At 52.4% G+C, this 26,273-nt stretch overlaps 1 protein-coding gene across 4 annotated transcripts in view; it reads right to left on the bottom strand.

Moving 5' to 3' along the window:
- CAMTA1 (calmodulin binding transcription activator 1) overlaps nt 1-26,273 on the bottom strand; it is a 989,569-nt gene that overhangs the window by 63,045 nt on the left and 900,251 nt on the right. For all 4 annotated transcript variants that reach the window (XM_088845426.1, XM_088845425.1, XM_088845428.1 and 1 more), the window contains one exon: nt 23,805-23,939. In XM_088845426.1, coding sequence (XP_088701552.1) covers nt 23,805-23,939 — 135 coding nt within the window. The remainder of the gene's footprint in view (nt 1-23,804; nt 23,940-26,273) is intronic.

Here is a 26,273-nt window from a genome sequence, read left to right as displayed (position 1 = left end):
GCCCTGTAGGCTGTGAGAGCTTGTTTATGTCAAGAGGTAGACTCTACAGGGTCAGGTATCTGAGTGACTGGGGTGAGTGGGGCTCTTCTTGCCAATTGGCATTGAACTTGAGCATGAGAGAGAAATCACTTTACCTTGGGTTGTCTGTTACTGCAGCATAACCTCACCTCTCCTATTGCATAAGAAATCAAATATGTTTCTGTACGTATCAACTTCTAATAAAAATAATCAAATAGGAGTCTTCCCAAAATAAGTGGCCACTTAAAAATAAGTACAAGATGCATAATCAGTGCATCTTTAAGGCCTTAAGAAATAAAAAAGTATTTTTAGAAACCATGGGCAAGAGTGACAAAATAATTCAATGAAGAAAGAAAGCCTTATATGTCTTTTCAACAAATAGGTCTGGGGCAATTGGATGTCCCCATATAAAAGAATGAAGTTGGGCTCCTACCTCACACCATATGTAAAAATCAACTCAAAATGGATTAAAGACTTACATGTAAGGACCAAACTACAAAATTCTCAGAAGAAAATGTAGAGGTAAATCTCCCAGTCTTTTGAATTTGGCAATGGCTTCTCAGCTATGGCATCAGATTCCTGAACAACCAAAAATAAATCAATAAATAAATTGGGCTTCATAAAAATTAAAAACATTTGTGTTTCAAAAGACACCATCAAGACGGTGAAAAAAATAAAGTGAAAAAACAATTCACTGAATGGGAAAAATATTTGTAAATCATATATGTGATAAGGAAATTCTATCTATAATATAAAAAGAGTTTTTACAACTCAAGAATAAAAAGAAAGCCTAATTTTTTTAAAATGGACAAAGGATCTGAATAGATATTTCTCCAAAGAAGAAAAACAAATGGCTAGGTGAAAGAAGCCAGAACTGACACCTGCTCCAACAAGGATGAACCTTGAAGACACTATGCTGAGTTGAAAGAAGCCAGTTCAAATGATATGACTCAAGTAAGGGAGGTTTATAGAAATTTAGAAGTAGATGCATAGTTGCCTTAGGCTGGGGGGAGGGTGGGGGCTTGGGGGAAGGAGCCTAGGGGCAGTGGGACAGGACTGTTATGAGTAAAGGGGTTTCTTTTTGGAGGAATGAATGGTTTCAAAAATTGAGTAGTGGTAATGACTGTACATGGCATCTGGTCCCATCACTTCATGGGAAATAGATGGGGAAACAGTGGAAACAGTGTTAGACTTTATTTTTGGGGTCCCCAAAATCACTGCAGATACAGATTGCAGCCATGATATTAAAAGACACTTACTCCTTGGAAGGAAAGTTATGATCAACCTAGATAGCATATTAAAAAGCAGAGACATTACTTTGCCAACAAAGGTCTGTCTAGTCAAGGCTATGGTTTTTCCTGTGCTCATGTATGGATGTGAGAGTTGGACTGTGAAGAAAGCTGATCGCTGAAGAATTGATGCTTTTGAACTGTGTTGTTGGAGAAGACTCTTGAGAATCCCTTGGACTGCAAGGAGATCCAACCAGTTCATTCTAAAGGAGATCAGTCCTGGGTGTTCATTGGAAGGACTGATGCTAAAGCTGAAACTCCAATACTTTGGCCACCTCATGCGAAGTGTTGACTCACTGGAAAAGACTCTGATGCTGGGAGGGATTGGGGGCGGGAGCAGAAGGGACGACAGAGAATGAGATGGCTGGATGGCTGGATGGCATCACCGACACGATGGACATGAGTTTGAGTGAACTCCAGGAGTTGGTGATGGACAGGGAGGCCTGGTGTGCTGTGATTCATGGGGTCACAAAGAGTTGGACACGACTGAGTGACTGAGCTGAACTGAACTGAATGACTGTACAATCCAATGAATAGACTAAAAACTTTGAATCATACACCTTAAGTGGGTGAATTATACAGTATGTTAATTATATCTCAACAGAGCCAACTCATTGGAAAAGACCCTGATGCTGGGAAAGATTGAGGGCAGGAGGAGAAGGGAGCGGCAGAGGATGAGATGGTTGGATGTCATCACTGACTCAATGGACATGAGTTTGAACAAACTCTGGCAGATAGTGAAGGACAGGGAAGCCTGGCATGCAGCAGTCCATGAGGTTGCAAAGAGTTGGATACAACTTAGTGACTGAACAACAAAGAGTTGTAAAACGCAAACACAATAAGAGGAAGAGAAAAAAGAATGAAGCATAAAAAGAGTCAATGGATTAACTTTAGAAGAGAAGACCAAGTGATGGAAAAAGGAAGACTGAGGTCAGGAGGGTCTGATGACCGACCCTTGGTCAGTGGGTCCCCGCCTGCTCACCAAGTCCCCATGTCCAGCCCTCGGTGGGATATGGTGGTGATGGAGAATGTGGATCGAGAGTCTGGGCCAGGTGATTGCTCAGTGAGGAGACAAGACAGATACAGGAGAGGCACTAAACACCATGAGGACCCCCGGGGCTTCCGAGGAGGACCTCAGAAGAGGGTTCATTTCTAGTTGTGCTTCTGAAGGATTGTGAAAAGACCAGGGGTGAGTCCATCCAGTTCCCACTTGCTTTGACTGCCTCCTAGACAGCTAAGGATCCTGGAGAGAACCATGCCCTGAACTTGGGGCTCCTCCTGGAGAAGTCCCTTATCGACCAGGGTTCTCCATCAAATGGTTGGCTGATTCAGAGGTGAAGGTGGGCTTTCAGAGAACAGTAAACACTTTAGCTGAGTTGCTACTGTCCTGGTCAGACCCCTGAACCTTCCATGGGAGGGAGGTGCTGGGATGGGGGAAGACAGCCTGGACTGTGGTTCCTGCCTCACCACTAAGTACCTGTTTGCCAAGCTCCTTACTCTTCCTGTGCTTCAGTTTCCTCTTCTGCGAAATGAGATCTAAAGTCATGCAGATGGGGTCCTCGCAGGTCCAGCAGAACCTAACAGAGCAAGGGCCCCTGAGCTTCGGCTGGATTTGAAATGACGAGTCCTGTGAAAACAGCTGCTTGTGTGCGCCCAGGCAACCCACAGCATGGAGGGCACTGACTCAAGCATGCTTGCTGTTTTGAGCCAGTCAGCTTTGGGGCGGTTTGTTACATAGCATTAGATTACTGTAGGGGACAGTTGTAAGAGACAAGATGTTTGCTACCTGAGCAAACCATGCTGCCATGATCGGTATTAGCCCAGGAAGGCTGTCAGCGCTAATCTAAAGGGAGGAAGAAGTTCATTAGCCATCAGCCTAGGAGCTTGGAGGTCTCTCTTAAGGACTGTGATGCAGGAAGAGACTCCAAAGAAGCTGGGTGAAAGAAACCACCTTCACGCATTCTCCTTGGTGGCTTATACAGGCCCATCCATAGCTATATATGGATAGTATATGATCCTTCTGCGCCCAGCCCCAAGATGATACATGTGCCAGATGGTAAACATCATGGCTAGTCTCCTATCAGAGTGGGGGACATGCAGAGATGTGCTCAGCAGCAGAGTCAAAAGATGGATAATCCAACCTACACTCTGGAAGTGATAACGTGCAGTGATAAAGCACCCATTCAGTGGGCTTTATTATGTGCAGCCCTGAGCTGTGTGACACAGAACAAGTCACCTGGAGAGATTTCAGCTTCCTTGTCAGGAAAATGGGGATGAAACATCTCCTGGAGGCAGGGAGAGGATGAAATTGGATAATGAATGTAAAGTGGGAGCCCAGGGACAGGAGGGCACCCAGTGTGGGCTTCAGGACCAAGGCCAGGGCTGGGACTGTGATGGTCTTCATGATAGTCTCCAGGGTCTTTTGTTGTGGCAGATTCTTTCCCACCACAGCTTACTACCTCTGTTATTAAAAGGAGCTGGAGTGCACAGTTGGTGTGTGAGGGGGCTGGCCTGAAAGCCTAAGGCACAGCTAGGAGTCACACACAGATGGAGGAGAGGGACCTCTAACCAAATCCTATTTTGTAGTCATTCAGGATGAACTGGGGCGAGAGGACCCAGACCCCCTAACCCATGCCAGCGCGGCTCATGGTTCCACCCAGGCCTTCTGCCTCACCACGGTCCCACCTGCTCTAGGCCGCTGGGTGAAATGGTCCTCATGGACAAGGAGGTGCAGCCTCCATGGATGAAGAGTGAAGACAGCTCAATGAGCAGGTGCCACCTGGGGAGGGGAGAGACCTGGTTCTTCCTCTAGAGATGGGAACTGCCATCACCACCATCATGATCACCAATATTTACTGGGTACCAACTCCATTCTTTACACATGTTAATTCCTCTCATCCTCACACCAAGCTTGTACGGTGGGTGTTCTTATTACCGCAGTTTTACAGAGGAAGAAACTGAGGCACAGCGGGTTGAGCAACTTGTCATGGACTGTGCGCTAGTGAGCAGCAGAGGCCCCAAGCTTCCACACTCCAGAGCCGGAGCTCTCTGCTTGGCCTCACCTGGAAACTAGGGATACAGCTTCCATGACAGTACAAGCAGGTGAAAGGCCCCTCTTTGACCAAAGGATAGGCTTGGCGGCTTGGCTGGCAGGGCCAGTGCCCCTTCCTTCCCTAGCTCATTTCCTGAAGCTGTGCTTGTTAACACAACACCACCCTTTGGTGCCAGGAGTCTGGGTGGCACACAGCAGACATACTCAAGGAGACAGGATCATGTCTGGCCTTAGGACCCTCTAAGCTGGGCCAGCCAGGCCAGTCTGTGCCTGGGCTTTATTTTAATCCAGAGCCCTAAAACCCCTAGAAGACAGAGTAGCCAAGTGGTGAGCGCTCAACCCAGGAGTCAGAAGGGCTGAGCAGTGTTTCCAGCTCTGACACTTTGGAAAGGCTCTCTTCTCTAAGCCTCAGTGTCTTAATCTATAAAACAGGGATGATTATAGGAGCTCCATCCCAGGGTAAGCTCGAAGCCTGGTGCCCAAAAGGTGTTAGCTCCTTGTCTTAGCTAAACAATAGGGCAAGGTGATTTGACTAGTCTATACCTGGCCAAGGGAGCTATAAAACTCAGGCACAAGCCAGCAAAACTCCAGCTGAAGCCCCTGGCCTGGGGGTCTGAGTGTCAGGCCCTCCATGGGGTCCCAGAGGGCAGGCCTGGGGCCTTGGCAAATCCTCACAGCAGGGATGAAATCCTCTTCATGCAGGATATCTCAGTTTTGGAGAATGGCTCTTTTATGGGCTGAGTAGTGTCCCCCGGCCCAGCCCAGATCCATAGATTGAAGCCCTGATTCTCAGGACTTCAGATTGTGACTGTAGTATTTGGAATCACGGTCTTTAAAAAAGTGATTAGATGAAAATGAGGCTGTTAGGGTGGAGCCTAACCCAATGTAACTGTGTCTCTACACAAAGAGGAAATCTGGACACCCAAAGAGACAGCAGGGGTAATCACACTGAGAAAAGGCCACGTGAGGATACAGCAAGAACGAAGTCATTTAGCAAGACAAAGAGAGAGGCCTCAAGGGAAACCAAACTTGCTCACACCTTGATCTCAAACTTCTAGCCTGCAGAACTGTGAAAAAATAAATGTCTGTTATTTCAACTGTTATGTCTGTGGTACTTTGTCACCTGGCAGTAACAAAGACAAACTAAGACGATCTTTGTCTTCTAAGCTCAGCTCCCCACATATCCATGCATCTCTTTACCTGGCTGAGGGATTACAGACCTTCAAGTGCAGAATTCTATGGGAATGAGATGGTTCCATAGCATCACCAAGTCAATGGACGTGAATTTGAGTAGACTCCAGGAGATAGTGAAGGATAAGGGAGCCTGGTGGGCTCCAGTCCATGGGGTTGCAAAGTCCAACACGACTTAGCGACTGAACAACAATAACAGCCATGTTCAAGGCCACCCTTGCCAAGTCAGGTTCCAACCCACCCCTGTGGATCCTTCCAGGGAGGATCTTGAGAGGTTCTAGGCTTTGGGGTCTCGAGAGCATCACAGGCACTTTCCAGGCTGCAGATGGCCTCTCTGCCATGCACCCTACTACCCAGTAGAGCCAAAATGAAGAACAGGTATGTCAGGACTTCCCTGGTGGGCCAGTGATTAATTAACAGAGTTGGTGATGGACAGGGAGGCCTGGCGTGCTGTGATTCATGGGGTCGCAAAGAGTCGGACACGACTGAGCGACTGAACTGAACTTGCAGTGCAGGGGACACAGGTTCGATCCCTGGTCAGGGAAGTAAGATCCCACATTCCTTAGGGCAACTAAACCTGTTCCCCAATGAAAAACCCAGTGTAACGCAACAAAGATCCTGTGTGCCACAACTAAGAGCCACCGCAGCCAAATAATATTTTTTAAAAGGAGAAGAATAGGAGTGTTTACCCAAAAGGCACTCAAAATGCATTTATTAAAACTGCTTTGCTGTACTTTTTTTTATGAACAAGATACTATTTATTTTTTTAAATCTGATAATCTGATTAAAGAGAATGAGCATTTTCTCTTGAAGGTGACAACAGAGTCAAAAGACCGGGTGTCTACACTGAAGACCACTTTGAAATCACCATCCTGACAACTGCTGTGACCAAACCCTGAAACTTCAGCATCAGTGGTAACAGGAGTTGGGAAGTCCCCCATTTAGAGAAGCAACCAGCAGCTTCCTACAAATAACAGATCATTACTGAGGTCACTAGTGGAGGCTTGTCAAATCGTGTTCTATGTTACTGAAAAGAAGAAAAAGCTATCAAAAGGGAAAGCACAATGAGAGACGGGTGCATTTTAAGCTACAACCATCTCTGAGAAGCGGAGCTGACACACTGAGCTCGGGAAGTTTTAGACACCTTAGGTGCTAAACGCTGCTGCTGAGAAAAACAAAAACAGCGGCCAAGGAAAAGCACAGATGTATTACACACACGTGTGTGTGCCCCCCCCACCCCCCAGGCTGGTTTCTCTTTGACCCTAGTTGGTCCCTCATGGTGCAGCCATGGCCCCACGCAGGCCTGCAGCTCACCAGCTTCTGGACCATTAATGCTGAGTCAGCAGCCCCTGGTTTGGCCCTGCTGCCCAGGGGCCTGAGAAGTACCATCCATATCAAAGTGAAATCCCCTGGGATGCTTTCCTAAGAAATGCAGCCCCACCCATGGATCCTCCACGCTTTAACTCGCTTTCAAGTAACTTAGTGTCAGGGCCTTTCAGCAGATATAAAATCATCCCCTCTTCACCTTCTTACTGGGAATCAAACTTGAGGATGCTGGGGAAGAAATTATGTCTGTGAGTGCAATCAGGGGACCTGGAGGTTCACATGTTCTGCTGCATGACTGCTCTCTGCTCTGAGTTTTCTATTTTCCTGCTACTTTTCCAAAAATGTGAACTGAAAGTGTTAGTCGTTCAGTTGTGTCCAACTCTTTGCAACCCTATGGACTGGCCCGCCAGGCTCCTCAGTCCATGGAATTCTCTGGGTAAGAATCCTAGAGTGGGCAGCCATTTCCTTCTCCAGGGGACCTGCCTGATCCAGAGACTGAATCCAGGTCTCCTGCATTGCAGGCAGATTCTTGACCATCTGAGCCACCAGGAAAGTCTCGTGATAAATGCACCAGCCATCTCCAAGTTCCAGGGCACTGGGGGCTTTGAATGCGCCAGGCCCAACCTCATGGGGCCATGTCTACAGCACTTCTGGGAAGGCCCTGCTCAGAGTGTCCCTGACTTTAGCTATTTCCCCAGGGGCCCAGGCCAGGCCTTCTGATGTCATAATAAACATCATCAAGCTTATAAAATTAGAGCATCAATGCATTTTTTATGTCTTAGAATCACGCTGAATTGTTAACATCATAGAGGATGTATGAACGCTGAATCCATGTCTTCCTTTTCTCTTAAAGGTGAATTATTGAGCAGGGATGCACTTTGCTCAGGCCCCCACCCCACCTCTGAGATTCCTGTCTACACCCGGTTGGTCAGATCCATTTGCAAGGTTAGATCCATTCCTATCAGTGTTGGGGGAGGGAAAGGAGCACTGTTGGAGGAGGGGGCACTGGTGAGGGGGCTTCCTCCAGGCTCCCAGCCCCCAGCGTGGGAGAAGGAGATGGGGAGAGCGTAGGGGAGGGAGTTGACTGGGCAGCAGCTCCAAATGGAGCCGCTCATAACCCTTCAGCAGCAAATGGAGCCACCAGGAGAACACTTTAGTGAGGAGAGAACACTGCTGGAGCGGGGGGGTACTGTCTGCAGAATGGAGACAGGATGAAGGTTCATTTACAGAGCATCACGGGCCATGGCACAGGTGAGTAATTTAAAGAGGTAATTGAGATAATATGTCAGAATAATAACCTTAGCTGTCAAAGGCTCTTAAAATTTCTCATTTGATTTCACATTTAAGTGGCTGGATCTGCAATCTAGTGAATTTCACATCCCTGCCCAGGAAATCTTGAGCTTTGCACAGTATTCTCTGCAGAAGACAAAGTAGTCGCCCAAACCATTTTTCATAATAAAATGTGTTCTTTGGCCCGAAAGACTTGCTGAGTGCTACACAAGATCTGCGTATGGGCGACACTTTAAAAACAACAGCAACAGCAAAAACCATGTCAGACACATAGCATTTCTTCTCTCAACAAGAACAGCAGAAATGAATTGATCTGCTGGGGTGAGGAGCAGGGAAGACAGGCAAGAACCAGGTAGGGGCAGAGGCGGGGAGGTACAGTTCTGCACAGTAGAGATTTTAACCTTGACTGAAGAGAAGCCTGACTTTTGTCCTTGCCTTCTGGGAGGTGAGCTCCATGCCCTTGGAATGCCACACCGGCTGGGAGTGGCTTAGTTTGCCTGAGTCACTGGATAGTCCTATAATATGATTTAAGGTAAGAGCTAGTTATACTGGATAGTTGTGGGGTTGGGGCTGGCCAGTCTAGAAGGATCAACTATGTGATTTAGGGTAAAAGCTTTCAGTCACACGGTATCAGCCAACTCAGGAGAGACTCAAACTGAGATCAGCCACATGGGCAGTTGCTCGCACCTATGTAACTGTTGTTCAGTCACTCGGTCATGTCCGACTCTGCAACCTCATAGCCTGCAGCACACCTAGCTTCCCTCTCCTTCACTGTCTCCCACAGTTTGCTCAAACTCATGTCCATTGAGCCGATGATGCCATCCAACCATCTCATCCTCTGTTGTCCCCTATTCCTCCTGCCTTCAATCTTTCCCAGCATCAGGGTATTTCCCAGTGATGTTCTTTGCATCAGTGGCCAAAGTATTGGAGCTTTGTGATGGAGCTCCAATACTATGTGATGGAGCCCCAATAAAAACTCTGAACACCAAGACTCAAGGGAGCTTCCCTGATTGGTGATTCTCCATGAGCACTGTCATACACTGATCCAGGGACATTAATGCTGACCATGGCTCCATGGGAGAAGACAGGGGAAGCTGGGTGTTTGGTGCCCTCTTGGACCCTGCCCTGCACACTTCTTCCCTTGGCTTGTTTCCATCTGGGTCCTCTTGATGGAATTAACTGTAACTATGAGTATAACTTCAGCTTCTTCGGCATCAATGGTTGGGGCATAGACTTGGATTACTGTGATATTGAATGGTTTGCCTTGGAAACAAATTGAGATCATTCTGGTTTTTTTGAGATTGTACCCAACTATTTTGGATTCTTTGCATTTTGGATTCTTTTGTTGACTCTGAGGGCTACTCCATTTCTTCTAAGGGACTCTTGCCCACAGTAGTAGATATAATGGTCATCTGAATTAAATTCACCCATTCTGGTCCATTTAAGTTCACTGATTCCTAAAATGTCAGTGTTCACTTTTGCCATCTCCTGTTGACCACTTCCAGTTTACCTTGATTCATGGACATAACATTCCAGGTTCCTATGCAATATTGTTCTTTAGAGCATCAGACTTTACTTTCACCACCAGACACACCCACAACTGAGTGTCATTTCTGCTTTGGCCCAGCTTCTGCATTCTTTCTGGAGCTATTTCGTCGATCTTCCCCAATATCATATTGGACACCTACTGACCTGGGGGGGCTTGTGAGTATAACAGCTTTCACGGGCTCTATGAGTCCTGTCAATGATTAAAACCAAGCATGGATTGTGAGCTGACCGACTCTTCACACATTCTACCTACCTATGAAGAGCACTTCTATGAACAAACATCATTTTCATGGTCAGCCCCTGTCAAGTGTATTCTCTTCCTGATGGAACACAGAGGGACTCCCAGGCCCCTGTACATGCTCACCTAATACTTAGAACCTGCCCCTACAGGGCACTCATCACACCTACTGTCCCATCTGGCTTGCCTCATTTCCTGGGCCACGCCCTCCCGGATGCAGGGTCATGCCCAGTTGACCCATAAAGCCTGGAATCCAGGAGAGTGCCCTTCAGATGCCTGGGACCCAGCAGGTACCAGTGACAATGGGCAGGTATACAGGTTGCCATCTGCCAAAACTGCTTCTTCCAATGTGGTTTATGACCTGGTTGAGGGGTGAGGTGCCTACCTAAGAAAGTGGGGCCATAAGCACCAGAGGAGGTGGGTATTGTGAGGCCTCAACAGGAACTTGAACATGAACATGAAGCTGTTGGCATGGGGCCTCGCTGGACTGGCTGTCATTGTCATACCAGAGCATTTTGGTGCACTGAATTCCATGGGAAATGAGTGTGGATAGGCAGGTTTTCATGGCCCCCAACTCTGCTACCCACCTACCAACTCATTCATTCATTCACTCCTGAGGCTAAGGCGAGGCTGAGTCAGACAATGAGGAAGTCACAGGGGGTCAGATGAGACCCTCCTCCAGACCCCAGGACTGTGACACACCATGCGATGATTTGCCAGGGACCTGTTGGGAAGTCCCCAGCCTCTCTGAGGTCCAGAGGAGAGATGGGTCTGAGTAGCTCATGGAGGAAATTTACTTTTTCTCTTTTCCAACTCCAGGGAGCTGAGCGGTGAATTCTCTGTTCTCACTAAGTGGCCCCATAAAAGCTCTGAAGGCAGCCTCAAGGGCACATTTAATAAAGGTCATGCATCTGCATCTGCATCCTTGTATTAGGTTTTTTGCCTGAAGCTTGTCCAGTGATGGAGAGACCCAAAAGGGATTGATGGTGCCTGGTCAGTTCTGGACACCTGCCCCAACCGCTTTTGACATCAGGGGCCATGCAGCCTAAAGCTGGAGTCAGTCAGCAATGAGGACGGAGGTCACAAAGATACCACTGGCTGTCCACCCACCCATTTATCCATGAATCTATCCATCCACCTGTCCATCCATCCATCCATCTATCCATCCATCCATTCACTCATCCATCCATCCATCTATCCCTTGAAGAGATACTTACTGAGCAGGTACGCTGTTCATGGCCTCTTGGGGCAAGCTTATAATTAAGATAAGAGTCCTTTACCTTAGGACTCAGCTAGATTCTCCCCTTTGTCAGTTTCATCCACACCCCTTGACCCCCTTCTTTCCATGCTACCTCCATGCAGACATGTCACAGACGTCCCCTGCCTACATGCTTCTCTGAGCTCTGGATCTTAAGTCCACTAACTCGCTATTGACTTCTCCCATGGAGAAGGCCCTACAAACTCAGCCCAACTTGTGACAGGTCTTCCTCCAGGGTGAATGACATGGAGGCCCCTTACCTAACCAATCTATAAGTCCTACTGATGCTACCTCCTGAATCTCTCTTGACTGCCCCCTTTTTTCTAGAACCACCAAGTCCAGCATCAACTGGTCTACCCTCACTTGGTCTGGCCCTCCTTCAATCTGTTCTCCATCCAACTGCCAACAGCACTTTTCGAAATGCAAATTTGGTCATGTCTCTGCCCTTCCAACCCTCCATGGCTTTCCTCTCCTTGGGGATAAAGCCAGTATTTCTCATCCTGGCTGATACCTGGGGGTCCCTCTAACCTGTCTGGTCTGATCCCCACTCCCTCTCCACCTCCCCAGCCCTCAGATGCTTCCTACAAAGCTCCTTCCCACCACAGGGCTGGCTGTTCCCTGTGTTTTTCCCTCCCTCTTCATGGAGTTAACTTCTGCTCCTCCCTCAGGTCTCAGATCAGGGGTGACTTCTTCAAAAAGTCCCCCACCCACACATATCTCCTCCTGACCCTCCATCACAAATGCCCCACAGGCTTGCTTGTACAGAGGCTTGGTGGTCAGGTCTGACTTTTTTCCTCACAGGGACCTCATCTGCCCTTGTCCATCCATTCCATTGTTCCGATTCAAGCCCTGGCCCAGTATCTGGCACCCAGTGGGGGTTCCAGCACCAGTTAGTGAATAAATGATAACAAAGAAAGAATTGCTAGGGGAGGAATTTACAAATGGTAGTGGGAAAGCCAAATAAAAAGAAGGCATCCTGAGTTGGGGGGCAGGGGGACAAGGGGAGGGGAAGTCAGCCTTCAGAGCAGATAGGCCTTTAGAGGAGAAATTTTCAATAGAGCCAGAGTTCTTTAAAGTGACCACAGGGGAAACAGTCTCTGAGGGGCCAAAGGGAAGAGCCTGTGTGAAGGCCCAGAGGTGAGAAACAGTACATTATGTTTGGGGAAGTCTGGGTATTTTGGTAGAGAGGAGGGGAGAGCCTTGTGCAGGGGGAGAGGTGGGACAGCTGAAGATGAGGCAAGAAAGACAGGCTGAAGTCAGCTTAGGAAGGGTCTTGGGGCCAGACTGCAGAGTCAGGATTGACCCCGACCTTCCCAGACGGCCACGCCCCTCCCCGCAGGGGCTGCTGGCTGCCTTGCCTCCAGTCTCTAACTCATCATGCGGCACTGGGCTACAGTCACCAGTTTTCAGGTCTTTCCTTCCCAGGGGACAGCACCTTGCACCACGCCTGTCACACAGAAGGTGCCTGTCAATCTTTTCTGAAAGCATCAGTGAGATGCAGCATGGATGGGGGTGGTGGTGGAGAAAGTGGCCCCAGGAATGGAGCCCTCCCAAGGGAGAGGCTTCAGCCCCAGGGATGTGATGCTAAAGGCCTGCAATATAAAAATGGCAAAGAAACAGAAAATGGGAGGAGGAAGCCCTGTGGGTTTTAAAGGTGTTCACTTACAAACTTATTGGCTTGATAGACTGGGGATCGTGGGGAAGAAAGAAGCAGAAACAAAGGATGTTTCCAGCTTTGCAGGCCGCTGGCAGATGCAGCACAAATACAGCAGGGAGAAGAGGCCAGAGGAAGACTCCCATTGTGATGAGGTCAAGAGCAGATGGGTGGGTTGAGAGCCACATGTAGGCACTGCTATATTTAAAACAGATAAGCAACAAGGATCTGTACAGCACAGGGAACTCTGCTCAGTGTCATGTGGCAGTCTGGAGGGGAGTCAGGGGAGAATGGATTCGTGTATTTGTGTGGCTGAGTCCCTTTGCTTTTGTTGCGCACCTGAAACTATCACATTATTAATCGACTGTGTGTGCTAAGTTGCTTCAGTCACGTCCAAGTCTGCGACCCTGTGGACTGTAGCCCCCCAAGCTCCTCTGTCCATGGGATTCTCCATGCAAGAGTACTAGAGTGGGCTGCCATTGCCTTCTCCAGGGGATCTTCCCTACCCAGGAATTGAACCCAGGTCTCTTACGTCTCCTACATTGGCAGGCAAGTTCTTTACCACTAGCACCACCTGGGAAGCCCCATAACTGGCTCTACTCCAATACAAAATAAAGTTAAAAAGATGAAAAATAAAAGGAGGGTTGATCCGAGAAAAAAAACAAGAGCAGATGGATGGGGTCAGACCTCCTGAGTATGATTCTTTCTGCATCACCTGCTCACTGCATATCTAAGTGTCCTCATCTATACAATGGGGACTTTGTTGTTGTTTTGTTGCTTAGTGGCTAAGTTATGTCCATCTCTTTGTGACCCAATGGACAGTGGCCCGCCAGGTTCCTCTGTCCGTGGGATTGTCCAGGCAAGAATACTGGAGTGGGTTGCCATTTCCTTCTCCAGGGAAACTTTGTAGGTCATTGGGAAGTCTGAGTGAGTTAGTACACATAAATGCTTCATGGATAGGGCCTGGCAGTTGGTGGCACATGGATGTCAGTTACCGTAACCCCTGGCTGGACAGCTCTGTGCCAAGAGGCAGGTTTTGCAGAAAGAGACAGTCATGTGGCTGGTCTGTCAGCTCTCCTTCACGTCTCAAAACCCAGGGATGCAGCTTTGGTGCCTCTGACGTGACACAAGACATCAGCAGCACCACTGAATGGGCTGAGGAGACATCTCAGACCCGGACAGGAGAAAGGACACTCGGGAGCCCTTTCCATCTGCCGATGTCAGAATTGGCCCAGGGCCTCGGCCAGTTGGTTTCTCACCTGCCCTGTATCGCAGCGCCTGGAGTCTGTGAGTCTGGCTGTGGGATGGAGAAGGGGAAGTGGGTGGGGGAAGCTGGGCACGCTGATCTAGAGTCAGGAGGACGTCTGTCCTATTCAACAGTGATTTGTGGCCAATCACTGCTCTTCTGGGGGACCAGATTCCTTCCATGAGGATGAGGAAGTTGGAGGATGTGATAACAGCTTCTTTCAAGTTCTGTCTCTTGAAGATTCTGTTTTTGGTGTGTCCACTCTGCCATGGATTTTTTAAAATCTCTCCTGTTATTAAATACGGAACATCTGACACATGCCTGCCTGTCCCTTTTTCCCTCGAACAAAGGACTTTGAGTTCACGAGTGGAGCATGTTGGCAATGGAGAAAACTGGTCTCTATCCTGTCAGACTATTCTGAAAGTCCTGTTTTCACAGAGGCAGGAGACAAGGACTGTCACTGGGCTGCTTGGAAGGGATCAGAAACGTGTATTTTTAGGAGTTTTTAAAGGAGAGACCTTATGCAGGGCCCCAGCCAGAGGCCATTTTGCCTTTTCAGTCCTGTGAGGAGCTGGAAGGCTTGTGGGGGAGGCTGGGGTCTCATCTCACTCAGCTCCTGGACTCCAGGACCTGGCTTCCTCCCAGAGGCTGCACCAGTGCCCACTCCACCCTCAGCCTCTTCTATTTGCTGACAGATGCTGTCCTGGGCCTCCCCATCTCAGGACCATGGTTCCTACTGCTGAGTCAGCAGATCAGTACCTCCAGTCTTTCCCAGGGAGGTTCATTCTGGGAGCCGGATCCCAGGAAAGGCGAAGGAAGCCTGCAAAACCCTGGCCTGAACTGGCCACATCCCTAGGTCTTCTGGTCTTTCTGGGATCCCAGTTTTGCCAAGAGGTCTTTCTTTGAGTTTAGGCCCCCTGGAGCAGAGCTGACCCTTGTCCAAATGATGTGGTTTGATAACAGGAGTCTGATGTAATGGATTTAGGATCAAGCGTGCTGCTGCCTGAGCAGGCCTGAGGAGCAGCCATCAGGCCCACCTACAGGATTCCTGCATTCCAGCCACAAGTGGTCGGGGCAGAGAGGCGTCTCCACCGGGTCTGGCATCCACACGCCAGTCGCCAGTTGGGGGTGAGTCTCATTCTGTCCCTGCTTTAGGATTTGCCTCCATTCCCATACCCCAGTGGAGACTGACTGCGAGGGAGTCAGTCCCTGGGACTCGAGCAGGTGTGCGTGCTTCCCTGAGTCCGGAAGACATCCCAGGGGCCACAGACCTGTGTGCTGGTTTGCTGGGCCAACACCAGAGGGCAGGACAGGAAAGGCAGGGCCTGGGGTCTTTTCTCTTGCAGCGTGAGGAGAGGTGGGGGCACAAGGTCTCCTGGGCCAGGTCTTTCCTGTCCTGTCCCAGCGCAGGGAAAGCCAGGGCTCCGAGCTCAGAGACAGGCTCCTGGAGTTTTCAGCCACTTCTCTGGGTTCTGTAATCTCAAGGAGCTCCCTCCTGCCTTGGGGTCTTTCCGTATGTGGTTTGCTTGGCCTGGAATGCCCGGCTCCCCTACTCCTGGCATTGACAGGTTGCCACTTCTATTTTCTCCAGACACCCTCTTCTCCTGGTCTCCCTGTGGTCACATCCTCCCTGTTTTCCTCCTGTCTTGTTGGGTGTTTCTTCTCACCCCTTTGCCAGCAGCTTTTCCACTTGACATCCAACTTCCTTGGAGGTCCAGTGGTTAAGAGTCCGCACTTCCAATACAGGGGAATGGGTTCGATCTCTGGTTAGGGAACTAAATCCCAAATGCCTCACAGCAAAAAAAAAAAAAAAAAAAAATACTGGGGGTGCCCCTGTTTGGCCCTATGTCCTCTCCTGTCCTTTATCCACCCTCCTTCATGGCCAACTGCACCCCAGACCCAGGCTTCCATTATGGCTCAGCTGGTAAAGAATCCACCAGCAATGTGGGAGACCTGGGTTCTATCCCTGGGTTGGGAAGATAGAGAGGAAAGGCTACCCACTCCAGTATTCTGGCCGGAGAATTCTATGGACTGTATAGTTCATGGGGTTGCAAACAGTCAAACACAACTGAAAGACTTTCACTGCCTGCACCCAGACCCATGACTTTAAACTCCGTTGCTCAGCTGATGACATCTAAAGTTTATCTCCATTCTGGACCCTTCCCTGGCCTGCAGACTTTCAAACCCAATGATTTGCCTGGTGACTCTAACAGCCTGTCAAACATAATGTGACCAAAACCCACTCAAGAGTCCCCTCTCTTCCACTTCACTGCTTCTGCAAAATCCTCCAGCTCAGGAAGTGACTCCCTGAGTCCTCAACCCCCGTTGTTTAAGCTCCAAATCTAGGCAACACATATCCTTCTCCTTCTCATCCTCCATGTTCAAATCATCAGCAGGGCCCTTGGCTCTACCCTCAAAATGTCTCCAAACTGTGTTTCCCGTGACTTATCATCCAGCCTCACTGGAGCCACCCTCATCCCTTGCCTGCATAGATGCAGAGCCTCTGGGTTGGATTCTCTGCGGGTGAAGTCACAATTAATGCTCCAGCTGCTGGGGGCATCAGGGATCCTGAAAACAGACCTGAGCGTGTCCCCTCACCTCCTTATAACCCCCCCTCCCCCGCTGTCCTCAAGATGAAGTCCCAGCTCCCTGCCTTGGTTGATGGCCGCCCCTCTCCCAGGCCTGGTCCCTTCTCATTCTGCTGTGCCTCCCCTTAACTCTGTTCACCAGCACGGCCCCCTCAACTCCCGCAGCTCACCAGGTGATTTTATTCCTGTGGTTCCCTCTACCTGGGATGTCCTTCCCAGGATCTCAGCCTAGCTGGCTTCTTCCTGTCGCAGCATCTTCCCGGAGGGGCTTCTGCTGGCTCCTAACCTCCAGCAGCCACCCTGGCCGCCCTCTACCAGGTGGCCACCCATTGTAAATGCGCTGACATTTCCTCTGTGTGTGTCTGTTATTTTTCTCCCTCCTCTGAATGTAAACTCCAGGAAATAAAAGGGCCCCTGGAGTCTGAGCAGTGCCTGGCGATGCAAGAAGGAACGACCTTCGTGGAAGGAGGCAAGACGAGAGGCCAGAAGCCTGATATTTGGGGCTGAGTCGAGGTGGTAGTGGGCTACCCAGGTGGCTCAGTGGTAGAGAGTCTCCCTGCCAATGCAGGAGATGTGGGTTTGATCCTTGGGTCAGGAAGATCCCCTGGAGAAGGAAATGGCAACCCACTCCAGTATTCTTGCCTGGGAAATCCCATGGACAGAGCCTGGTGGGCTGCAGTCCATGGGGTTGCAAAGAGTTGCAGACATGACTTAACGACTAAACAATAGCAAATTAGTTAATAACAGATCCAACTAGTTAAGACAGCTTCACTGGACTGGGTGGGGCCCTAATAAAAAAGATGGGTGTCCTTGTAAAAGGAGAAAATAGAGACACAGATACAGAGAAAGAAGATGCCATCTGATGATGGAGGCAGTGGTTAGAGTTATGTTGCTACCAGCCAAAGAGCGCCAAGGATTGCTGGTGGCCACCTGAAGCTGGAAGAGGTAAGAAGGATTCTCCCTTACAGCCTTCAGGGAGTGTGACCCTGCTGACACCTTGACTTTGAACTTCCAGCCTCTAGAATTCAAGAGACTATGTTTGTGTTTTAAGTCCCCAAGTCTGTGGCCATTTATTATGGTATCAATGAGAACCTCATGCAACGGTCAAGGATAAGTTGGTTGATGTTGGCCATCAGGGGTCAAGCCTCCCTCCTTCAGGCCTCAGGATGAGCCACCTATGCCCCGCCACCCCTCTCCCCCAGATGGCTCGGAAGCTGACCCTGTGAGAGTGGCCATGTCTGCCCGAGCTCCAGGGCTTCACCCATGGGTTTTACTCTGTTTCCTGCCCAACAGCCAGGACAAGGATGCGGAGACTGCCTCCCTGGCCTCTGCAGATGCTGGGCTTGCCGGTTCTCTGCAGGGCATCATTCGTCACTGCTGCAGGGAGGCGGCTGAGGCCCAGCCCCAAGGTGACCCATCCCTGCTGCACAGAGAGCTCCACACAGATCCATTCGGTGGGGCTGGGCCATAAACCGCGGGAGATCACATCCCCTGGGAACATCTGAGCACCAGGCCCCTTGGTTTCTGCCTAAGGAAGGCTAAGGACAGATACCCACCCCAGTCTGTAATGGCGCGGACCCCACAGAGAACAGAACACTGATGATGAGGAGGAGGGAGCGAGGTCCTGACTGGGCAGCTGCAGCTCAGACCAGAGGTCCTTCCGGCCGCTCAGCTTCAAGACCCAGTGTAAGACTGGCTCACACCAGCTTCTTTCTGCCACTGCCATCTTATCTATTAGGTCTCTGCTGTGCAAAGAAATACCCAGAGACCCGAGAGCTAACCCATGTTGGCACACCCCAGACCCCAGTGTAGGTGAATGCCAGAAGATTCTAGGCAGTGCTTCTTCTTACTTACAGAGCAGATCCCTGTGTCCAAGCCTCTGAAGTTTGTGCAGAGTGCTCCCAGAGGAGGAGGGCATGGACCCACCTTGGGCACCAACTCAGCCTGTAATTCAGGCACTCTCCAAAGTCAAGACCATTCACAGATGCTCTGTCGGATCTGAAAGACTCTCCTGAATTTTGTATTCTACTCCATGAAACAAACCTTTGTTTTAGTAAAAACAGTGGCCTTTCAAATTAGTTACAACTAGATTACTTACCCCATGCTCCTCCCCTGCCCCCCATCATCTGGTAGAAGTGATGTGTTTTCTGATAAGGGTGGCTGGGAGGTGGGTTGGGGAATCTGCAGGAGGGAGGGAGGGAGCCAGGCCAGGAGGAGCCAGCAAGGTACACACATCAGAGAGCCCTGGAGTGTCCCCATGGGGGCAGGAAGCATCCAGAAGCTTCCTGGGGCCAGACTCACAGCTGGAATGGCCCCTCCTGTTGCCACTGGGCTGTCTCTGACCTCAGGGTCAGTGTGTGGTCTCCCACTCCTGGTGGGTGGAGGCTGCTATTAGAAACCAGCCGGCAGGGGAGAGGCTGGCAGGAGCATGGCCACAGGCCAGGGACAGGCAGCTTGGAGGTGAGGTGAGGTGGACAGAGCTGGGGACCATCCCAGCTACAAATCTTCTAATAACAGTTAAGGTTTGGTCACAGAAGGCCAAACAGGGAGACCAAATCCTGCTTTTTCTTCTCTCCACCTCCATAGAGGAGGGCAAGGCTCCCATCTTCCACACTTCTAATCTGGAGCCTGGCTGCCCCAGAGGCTGGCTTACTGGGTACTCTACTCTGAGCCTGGTGACCTGGATCACAAGTTGCCAGGCTGTCCGCCCTGCCCCCGAAGCAGGCCCCTAGGTGATGAAATGAGAGCTACTGCTCACTGCTCTGCCTCAGATGACAAGGTTCTTCCCCTACTGAAGGTCAGCAAGAGACCTGCCCAGATGGCTGGCCAGCTGAACCCAAGAAAGCTGCATCCGTGCCTCCCTTCAATCCTCTCACCCGGGCAGGAGGCTCAGCCACCCAGAGACAATTGAAAATAGAGTCTAAGAATAAGCTGCTTAGTGGGGTTTGGAGAGGGGCCCAGCAGGTGGGTGTGGGGCCAGGGCCTTGGGGAACATCAGCTGGTTGCAGAGGAGAGAACCAGGCACCCCGAACTTTCACTCACCTCTTCCAGGGACGGGGTTACTTAAAGGTGTCCCAGGGCCCTTGGCCAGATGTGAGCCCCATCCCCTCGGTTCTAGAGCTGCAGGATCAAGCCACCTGGATTTATGCTTTTTTGCAAACACAGGCCCAGCAGAGGCCATCTAAACACACAGTGCCTCCTCCCCACACTCAGCAGAGCCCTGGCTGTCTCCACAGGACCCGAGGCAGGCAGGAGTGACACTTCCAGAAACGGTCTCCAGGGTAAACTGGCTGCTTGACTGCGTCTAGCCTGGAAGAGGCCCCATTGCTCCCCAAATGCACGGCTGGCCTGCCCCAGACCACCCTGGGGTCTTGATGCAAGCAACCTGTGGAAATTTGCTCTGAATCTGAACGTCTGGGAGAAGAAATGATGAAACTGGTAGCTCCCTGAGCGCCTTGGGTAAAGGAAGCGACTGTTGCATCTCCTAGGACCCTTGCTGCTCCCTCCCGCAAGGGAGGCTCTTTCCCATTCCTCTTAGCCTGGCTGCTGCCTGCTCAAGCTGGAGATCTCAGCGGAAGAGACACTTCCTCCGGGAAGCCTTCCTGAACACCGGGCTGGATGCAGCTCTCTTGATGTTTCCCGTGGCACTTCATTCATTCACACAATCATCCCTAAGACAGATAGGAACTGTGGCCCGCAATCTGCCAGCATGTACTAGGCAGGGGGACCAGGCACACAGAGCCTGTGCCCCCCACCTAGAGCTCACAGTGCGAGGCAGGGGTTGGCGGGGGTGGAGGCCCCTAGGTCTGGGGGAATTGATGCAGAGCCCGCGACCCCAGGGGCTGCGCTCCCCAAAGTCGGCTTGGAGCGCATAGATGCCGGCGGCTGCAGCTCTTCCCGGTTCTCCCCCTCCCCCGTTTCCAGCGCCGTCTCCGCTTGGATGGCTGTATCCAGCTGAGATCTGGGGGACGCAGAGCCCCTGCGCAGATGACCCCCTGCGAGGACGATCGCCTCCCACCCGCTCTGGCTGCTCAGACAAAGGCTGCGCCCCAGCTGCGGCCGCTAAGCGCGCGGATTCCGTGTCCGCGTCCCCCACCCAGTCTTCAGTTTGGCAAGCAAATCGATATTTTAAACAAACGACAGCAGAAATTCTCTTCCCAAACAACTCTCCCTCTCTGGGATGGGGGAGGGGCAAAGAGCGCCCCCAGGGTCGCGAGCTGGGCAACGGACAGGGGGCGGGGGCTGGAAACGCGCGCAGCCAGAGGCGGCCGCCGGCACGGGAGCGCGCAGCCCTGGCCGCGCGTCCCCGCTCTCTCCCCGCAGCGGGCGAGGGCCGAGCGGTGCCGCAGTCCGCGGGGCGGGCGCGGGCGCAGCTTGCCCGCCGCTTCGCGCAGGGCCACTGCATTGCAGCTGCGCCGGGCGTGCAAGCGTGCGTGTGTGCACGCGTGTGTGTGCGTCTGTGTGTGCACGCAGCCGCGCCCCAGGTTGCCAGGCGCTGCTGTCCCCGCGCCCCCTCCCGTTCCGCCGCCGCGCGCGCGCGCCCGCACGCCCCCGCGGCTCTAACTGCGAATCTGCCCGGTAACCGTGGGGGCGGGAGGGACTGAGCCGAGGAGCTGCGGAACCCGAGGGGAGGGGAGCCGAGAGGAAGGCTTCAGACAGCCTGGCCGCTGCGACATCTTCTGCGACACACTTCTCCAGTGCCGGTCATAGGGCTGGCCAGAGCCCTGGGGACCTCCACCCTCTGGGCTGTCCCAGCCGTCCTCTCATAATCCTCTGGGAGGATTATGCCCCGGGCGCTGTGGCTGCCCCCCGACGCCCCACCCTCGTTATTATTTATCAGGCTGGATAAATGGGGGTGGCTAAGTCACTTGTATTCACTGAAGGGGGCGGAGGACTAGGAGAAGGACGTTTTACTCCTCTACCCTGGCAGAGTGGGGGGTCTCATGGTTCCTGTGCTCTGGACCCTTTTCGCCTCCCACTACTGAAAGGATGCCTGGTCAAGCCTAAAGGGAAGGAGATTCACGGGGTCCTTCCAGGCCCCCATCTACTCTCTGTCTGGGGGTGGTCCTGCCTTCTCCCCGCCCCACTCCTGTCATCTCTCCTGTGTATTCTGCCAGGGGCTGGGGGATGTTTATTTCAACCGGAGGCCTAGGGAGGTCAGAGCTCCAAGTCCCTGCAGGGGGCCTGCTGAGGAGCGGTGTCCAGCTTGGCCTAGGACTCAGGGGTGTGCTTCTCACTGAGCAGTTAAGGTGGCTTCCCTTCCGCATGGTTCCTGTCATAGCATCTTCCCCTGCAGGCACTCTCCTGGATAGCTGGCTCTCTGTCTTTCCCCCGGGGAGGCCTGGGGTGGGGGGGAGGCAGCTGATGTTTCTTGTGCTTCCAAGTGAGGCACTGCCTGGCTGGACTTGAAGTGCTCCATCTCCCAGGCAGGTCCCACACTGACTGGTCCCAGCATCCTTCAGTCACCCTGGAGAGGTGACCTGGTCGCTGAGGGAGAGCCAGGGCTCTGCAGAGTTCCCTGTTCCCTTTTCCATTTGTTCTGCAAAACTGAAACCGGATTTCCTGAACGGGAGCCCCTGGTCATCACCCTGCCCTTCTCCGTTACATCCTGCAGGTCATCCGGCTGGCTGCAGCCTTGGCCAGGGTGGCTGCCAAGGCCAGCCTGGTGCTCCCAGGAAGCCACTGCCAGGCGCAGATGCCTGCTGACCCAAAGCCACCTTTGGGAACAGCTCAGAGGGTTCAGTGGCCGGGGTGGCTGCCAGGCACCCTGTCCCTTCTGGGGCCAGGGCTGCGATGAGGCTGAGGTTTACACCCTGGGTGGCTCAGGAAGGCTGCCAAGGCATGTACCCGTGCCCAGAGATCCTTCAGCGGCCAGCAGCAAGGGGAGGTCTGAGAGGGGAGAAGGCAAAGGGCTGCTGTGGATGGGGAAGGGGAACTTAAGGAACTGACCCTACAGAGGGCCCGGGGTGAGCTTAGCCGAGACCTAACACCTTGGGTTGGCATGGTCTCCAGCAAGGAATCCCATAGACGGGCACTTCTGCAGCTGCCCTGATACTAAGGGCAGGTTCAGTCATCCTTCCCATTCTGTCTCTGTCCAGAGCATCAACTCAGCCCTCCAGCCAATTTCGGAGCTTCCCTTGGGCACATCCAGGGATGGAAGGGCAGTCTCTGACCTTAGCGTCCTCCTCCCCAATCCCCCGCCACCCCTGTGGAGCAGGGTAGCTGCTCTTAGAGAAGCAGCCTCGGCCATCACATCCAGCTTCCTCCCTTGGAGCCACTGGGGGCTCCCTGGCCCTCCACCCTCAACCCTGATGGTGATCCTGGGCTTGTGTCAGGTGCTCTACAGGACAGTGCATGCTGTTGCTCAGTCGTGTCAAACTCTTTTGCAGCCCCATGGACTGTAGCCTGCCAGGCTCCTCTATCCATGGAATTTTTCAGGCAAGAATACTGGAATGAGTTGACTTTCCTACTCCAGGGTATCTTCCCGACCCAGGGATTGAACCTGTGTCTCCTGCATTGGGAGGCGGGTTCTCTACCACTGTGCCACTTGGGAAACCTGTACAGGGCAGAAGCCGAAGTAAAAATAGCCTAGATGCAGGAGTGATAGGTGGGGAAGAGTTTCCATAAGAAGGTTTGGCTTATGGTCTCTAAAAGGCAGAAACACTGGACACACAGCCCCGAAGTACAGCCTTGGAATCAGAAAGAAGCCCATCATGGGCTGCCTTTCCCCGGCCTCACCTCTGAGAGGCTCAGGGCTTGGCGATGGCCACCAGGAGCCCCTCTGCTTTCAGGAACTGCCCTGGGTGGGTGGCGGTGGGGCGGTAGAGGATGCTTGGCCCTGGCTGCTCCGGGGCTGTCCAGAGAGGCTCAGCAACCTGGGGGTTTGTCTGGCTGCTCAGATCCCCTGGCAGGCCCTGGGCCCAAGCTCAGACTCACTGTGTCCCAGGGAAAGGCTGAGATTAAGGTGAATCTCACCAGGTGAGACTTGGACCCCAAGCAGAAGTCAGGACACCTGGTGCTTCCTCCTTTCTCACACTTTGTGCACAGGGTACCCGGGTGTCCCTCTCCCTTGGGGCTTGGTAAGGTGACCGGAACGCCCTTCTTACCGTCCAGTGACAGCCAGTCGTGCTGGGAGGACGGGAGTGTGGGAAGGGCCCGAGCTTTGTACTCAAACACCACCGAGTTGGAGATGATCTGGTTGTTGAAGGCAACTTGTAGGGTCACAAGACCAGTGTCATGGGCTGAAAGCAAAAGAAAGACCAGTCAGGGCGGGAGTAGGGGTGGGGCGTGGACCCCCCACTCCAATCTTACCCCAGGGCCTGGAGGAGCCTCTTCCCTCTGCTCCTCATGGATTAGCTCTGCCTGGGCCTGCTCATTCCTTGAGGCCAAAATGCAGCGCTGCTTCTACTAGAAGGCTTCTCTGGGGGCTGGACTCAGCCACTGCCCCTTGATCACTCTAGTTTGTCGTTGCCTGTTTGCTCCCCTGCTCTGTCGGGAGGACAGGGACTGGGAACTCAGTATAGATTTGTTGAATGAATGAATGAATGGGTGAATGAACGGTCCTCCCCTCCACCGCGTGGCCGACTGAGTCCTCCCCCTCCAGTCCATCCTGGGGGGAGAGGTTGGGTTTATGTCCAGCATTTCCTTTGGGTTCCTTTGTGCTCATTTCTGTGTCATCGTTTCCTGCAAGCATGTCCTGACTCACTTAGCATGGCCTGCCTTGTATTTTCAGAAGTTCTGCCTCCCTGAGGGAGGCAAGGGCTTTGTCTGTGCCTGTTACTCTGAGTCCAGTAGGGGCTGGGCTGGGGGCTGGCAGGAAGCTTGTACCTCCCTCTCAATGCCTGGACATCAAACTTTGGAAAGACAGGCCCTTATGGGCCTCAGCAGCTGTTGTGACCCCAGCACAGGGCCCAGTGAAAACTTCTGGTTGAGTAACGCATGGGACGTTCTCACTGTCTCCCGGCCTCGGGCAGAGACCTGCTTTGTTTCTGGAGGAGAGGCTGCTGTTGAAGTCTTGGGGGCCAGTGGGGCTGTGTGGGCTGCACCATCCCACCAGGCCTCGTCCCCACACCCCCACCGGGAGACAGCAGAGTTCTGTGCTGTCTGCCCTGCTTGTCTGGAACTAGCGATCGGGGCCTCCCCAGGACAGGTTTCCAGGGAGGACGCACCCAGGGATCATTTTACTGTTTGGGCTCTTGGTTTTCTGAAGCTTAGCCTGAAGGAAGCTGTCCAAGTCAGCTGCTCCCAGGACAGAGGAAGGCTCTGGCTTCCCTGGGAGGATGGGTGGTGTAGGCTCACTTCCTGTGGGAAAACCAACTCATCCACTTGTGGCATCTCTCCATCCCAGGTGGAGGTGTTACATCGTTGTCCCCAGAGTGGGTCTTCAGGAAGTCATTGCCCCAGGATGACCCGCAGGCTTATTGTCCCCCTGTGCTTTCTGCCCTGGTGTGGTTCCTCAGATCCAGGTCACAAGCTGGCTCTGTGGTGGGTGGGAGGGTGGGGGGTGGCATCCTGCAGGACCGCCTGCCGTGCCTCTCTGGGCAGGGAGCCCCAGCCAAGTCCAGGCTCCAACTACATCCCCGGGGCAGACCTCCGAGCTCATGGTCACTCGCCTTCCCTGGTGATTTGCCTGGTTCACCAACAGGAGGGCAGGGCGTCAGCACGCATCCATCTGAGCCCGCCCAGCTCTGCTCATCAGAACACGCCTTGCTGGCCCAGGGGAGTTCAAGGATTCCCTGCACCAGATGTTCCAGCCGAAAGGTCCTCCCCCTCCGCTGCTCATCTTCCACCATCCCCTGACACATGCACAGCCTGCAGTGACACTGGAATGGTGGCAGATCCAAAGGTGCCCCGTCTGTCCCCAGAGAGATGCAACAGAGAGCACCTGTCCCCGTTTCCTGGGTCTCAGCCCAGCGGCCCCACGCACACAGGCCCATCACTCAGGGTATTTCCTGGACTCTTTCCTTCCCCTGCGTTCAGTCCATTAGTGAGTCCTGGGTCCATTGACTTCTCTCCATCTCAACAGTCGCCATGCCAGCCCGGGCTGCCATCACTTCTTCCTGCCCAGATGCCTGGACTCCTGCGTTAGCTTCCTGCCGAGGGCAACCTCAGCACACCCGAGACCTACCTGTCCCTGCTGGGATGGTGTCGGGGGGCCACACTTGGGAGCCCCCACAGGACACAGATGGGAGTGTGTTCCCCAGGAGAGCCTTCCTCCTTAAGTTGGGAAGGATTACCCCTCTGCTGCTTCCTGTGGTTTCTCTGCTTCCTTCTACCCTCCTACAATCCATTCTTCCACACACCCAGAATAATCTTTAATTTTTTAAAAAAGGTTTTTTGTTCTTTATTTGGCGGAGGCGGGTCTCAGCTGTGGCATATGAATCTGCGTTGCGTCATGGGGAATCTTTTGTTGCAGCATGTGGACTCTCTGATTGTGGCTCACAGGCGCAGTAGCTGCGGCACGCAGGCTTAGTTGCCCTACGGCATGTGGGATCTTAGTTCCCCGACCAGGCCTTGAACCCACATCCCCTGCATTTCAAGGTGGATTCTTAACCATTAGACTGCCAAGGAATTCC

This window comes from Moschus berezovskii, chromosome 17 (genome assembly GCF_049115385.1).
Source record: "Moschus berezovskii isolate FMDL1 chromosome 17, NW_MosBer_1.0, whole genome shotgun sequence".
NCBI classification, from domain to species: Eukaryota; Metazoa; Chordata; class Mammalia; order Artiodactyla; family Moschidae; genus Moschus; species Moschus berezovskii.
Note: the sequence above shows the minus strand (reverse complement) of the source record. Positions and strands in the feature narration are given on the sequence as shown.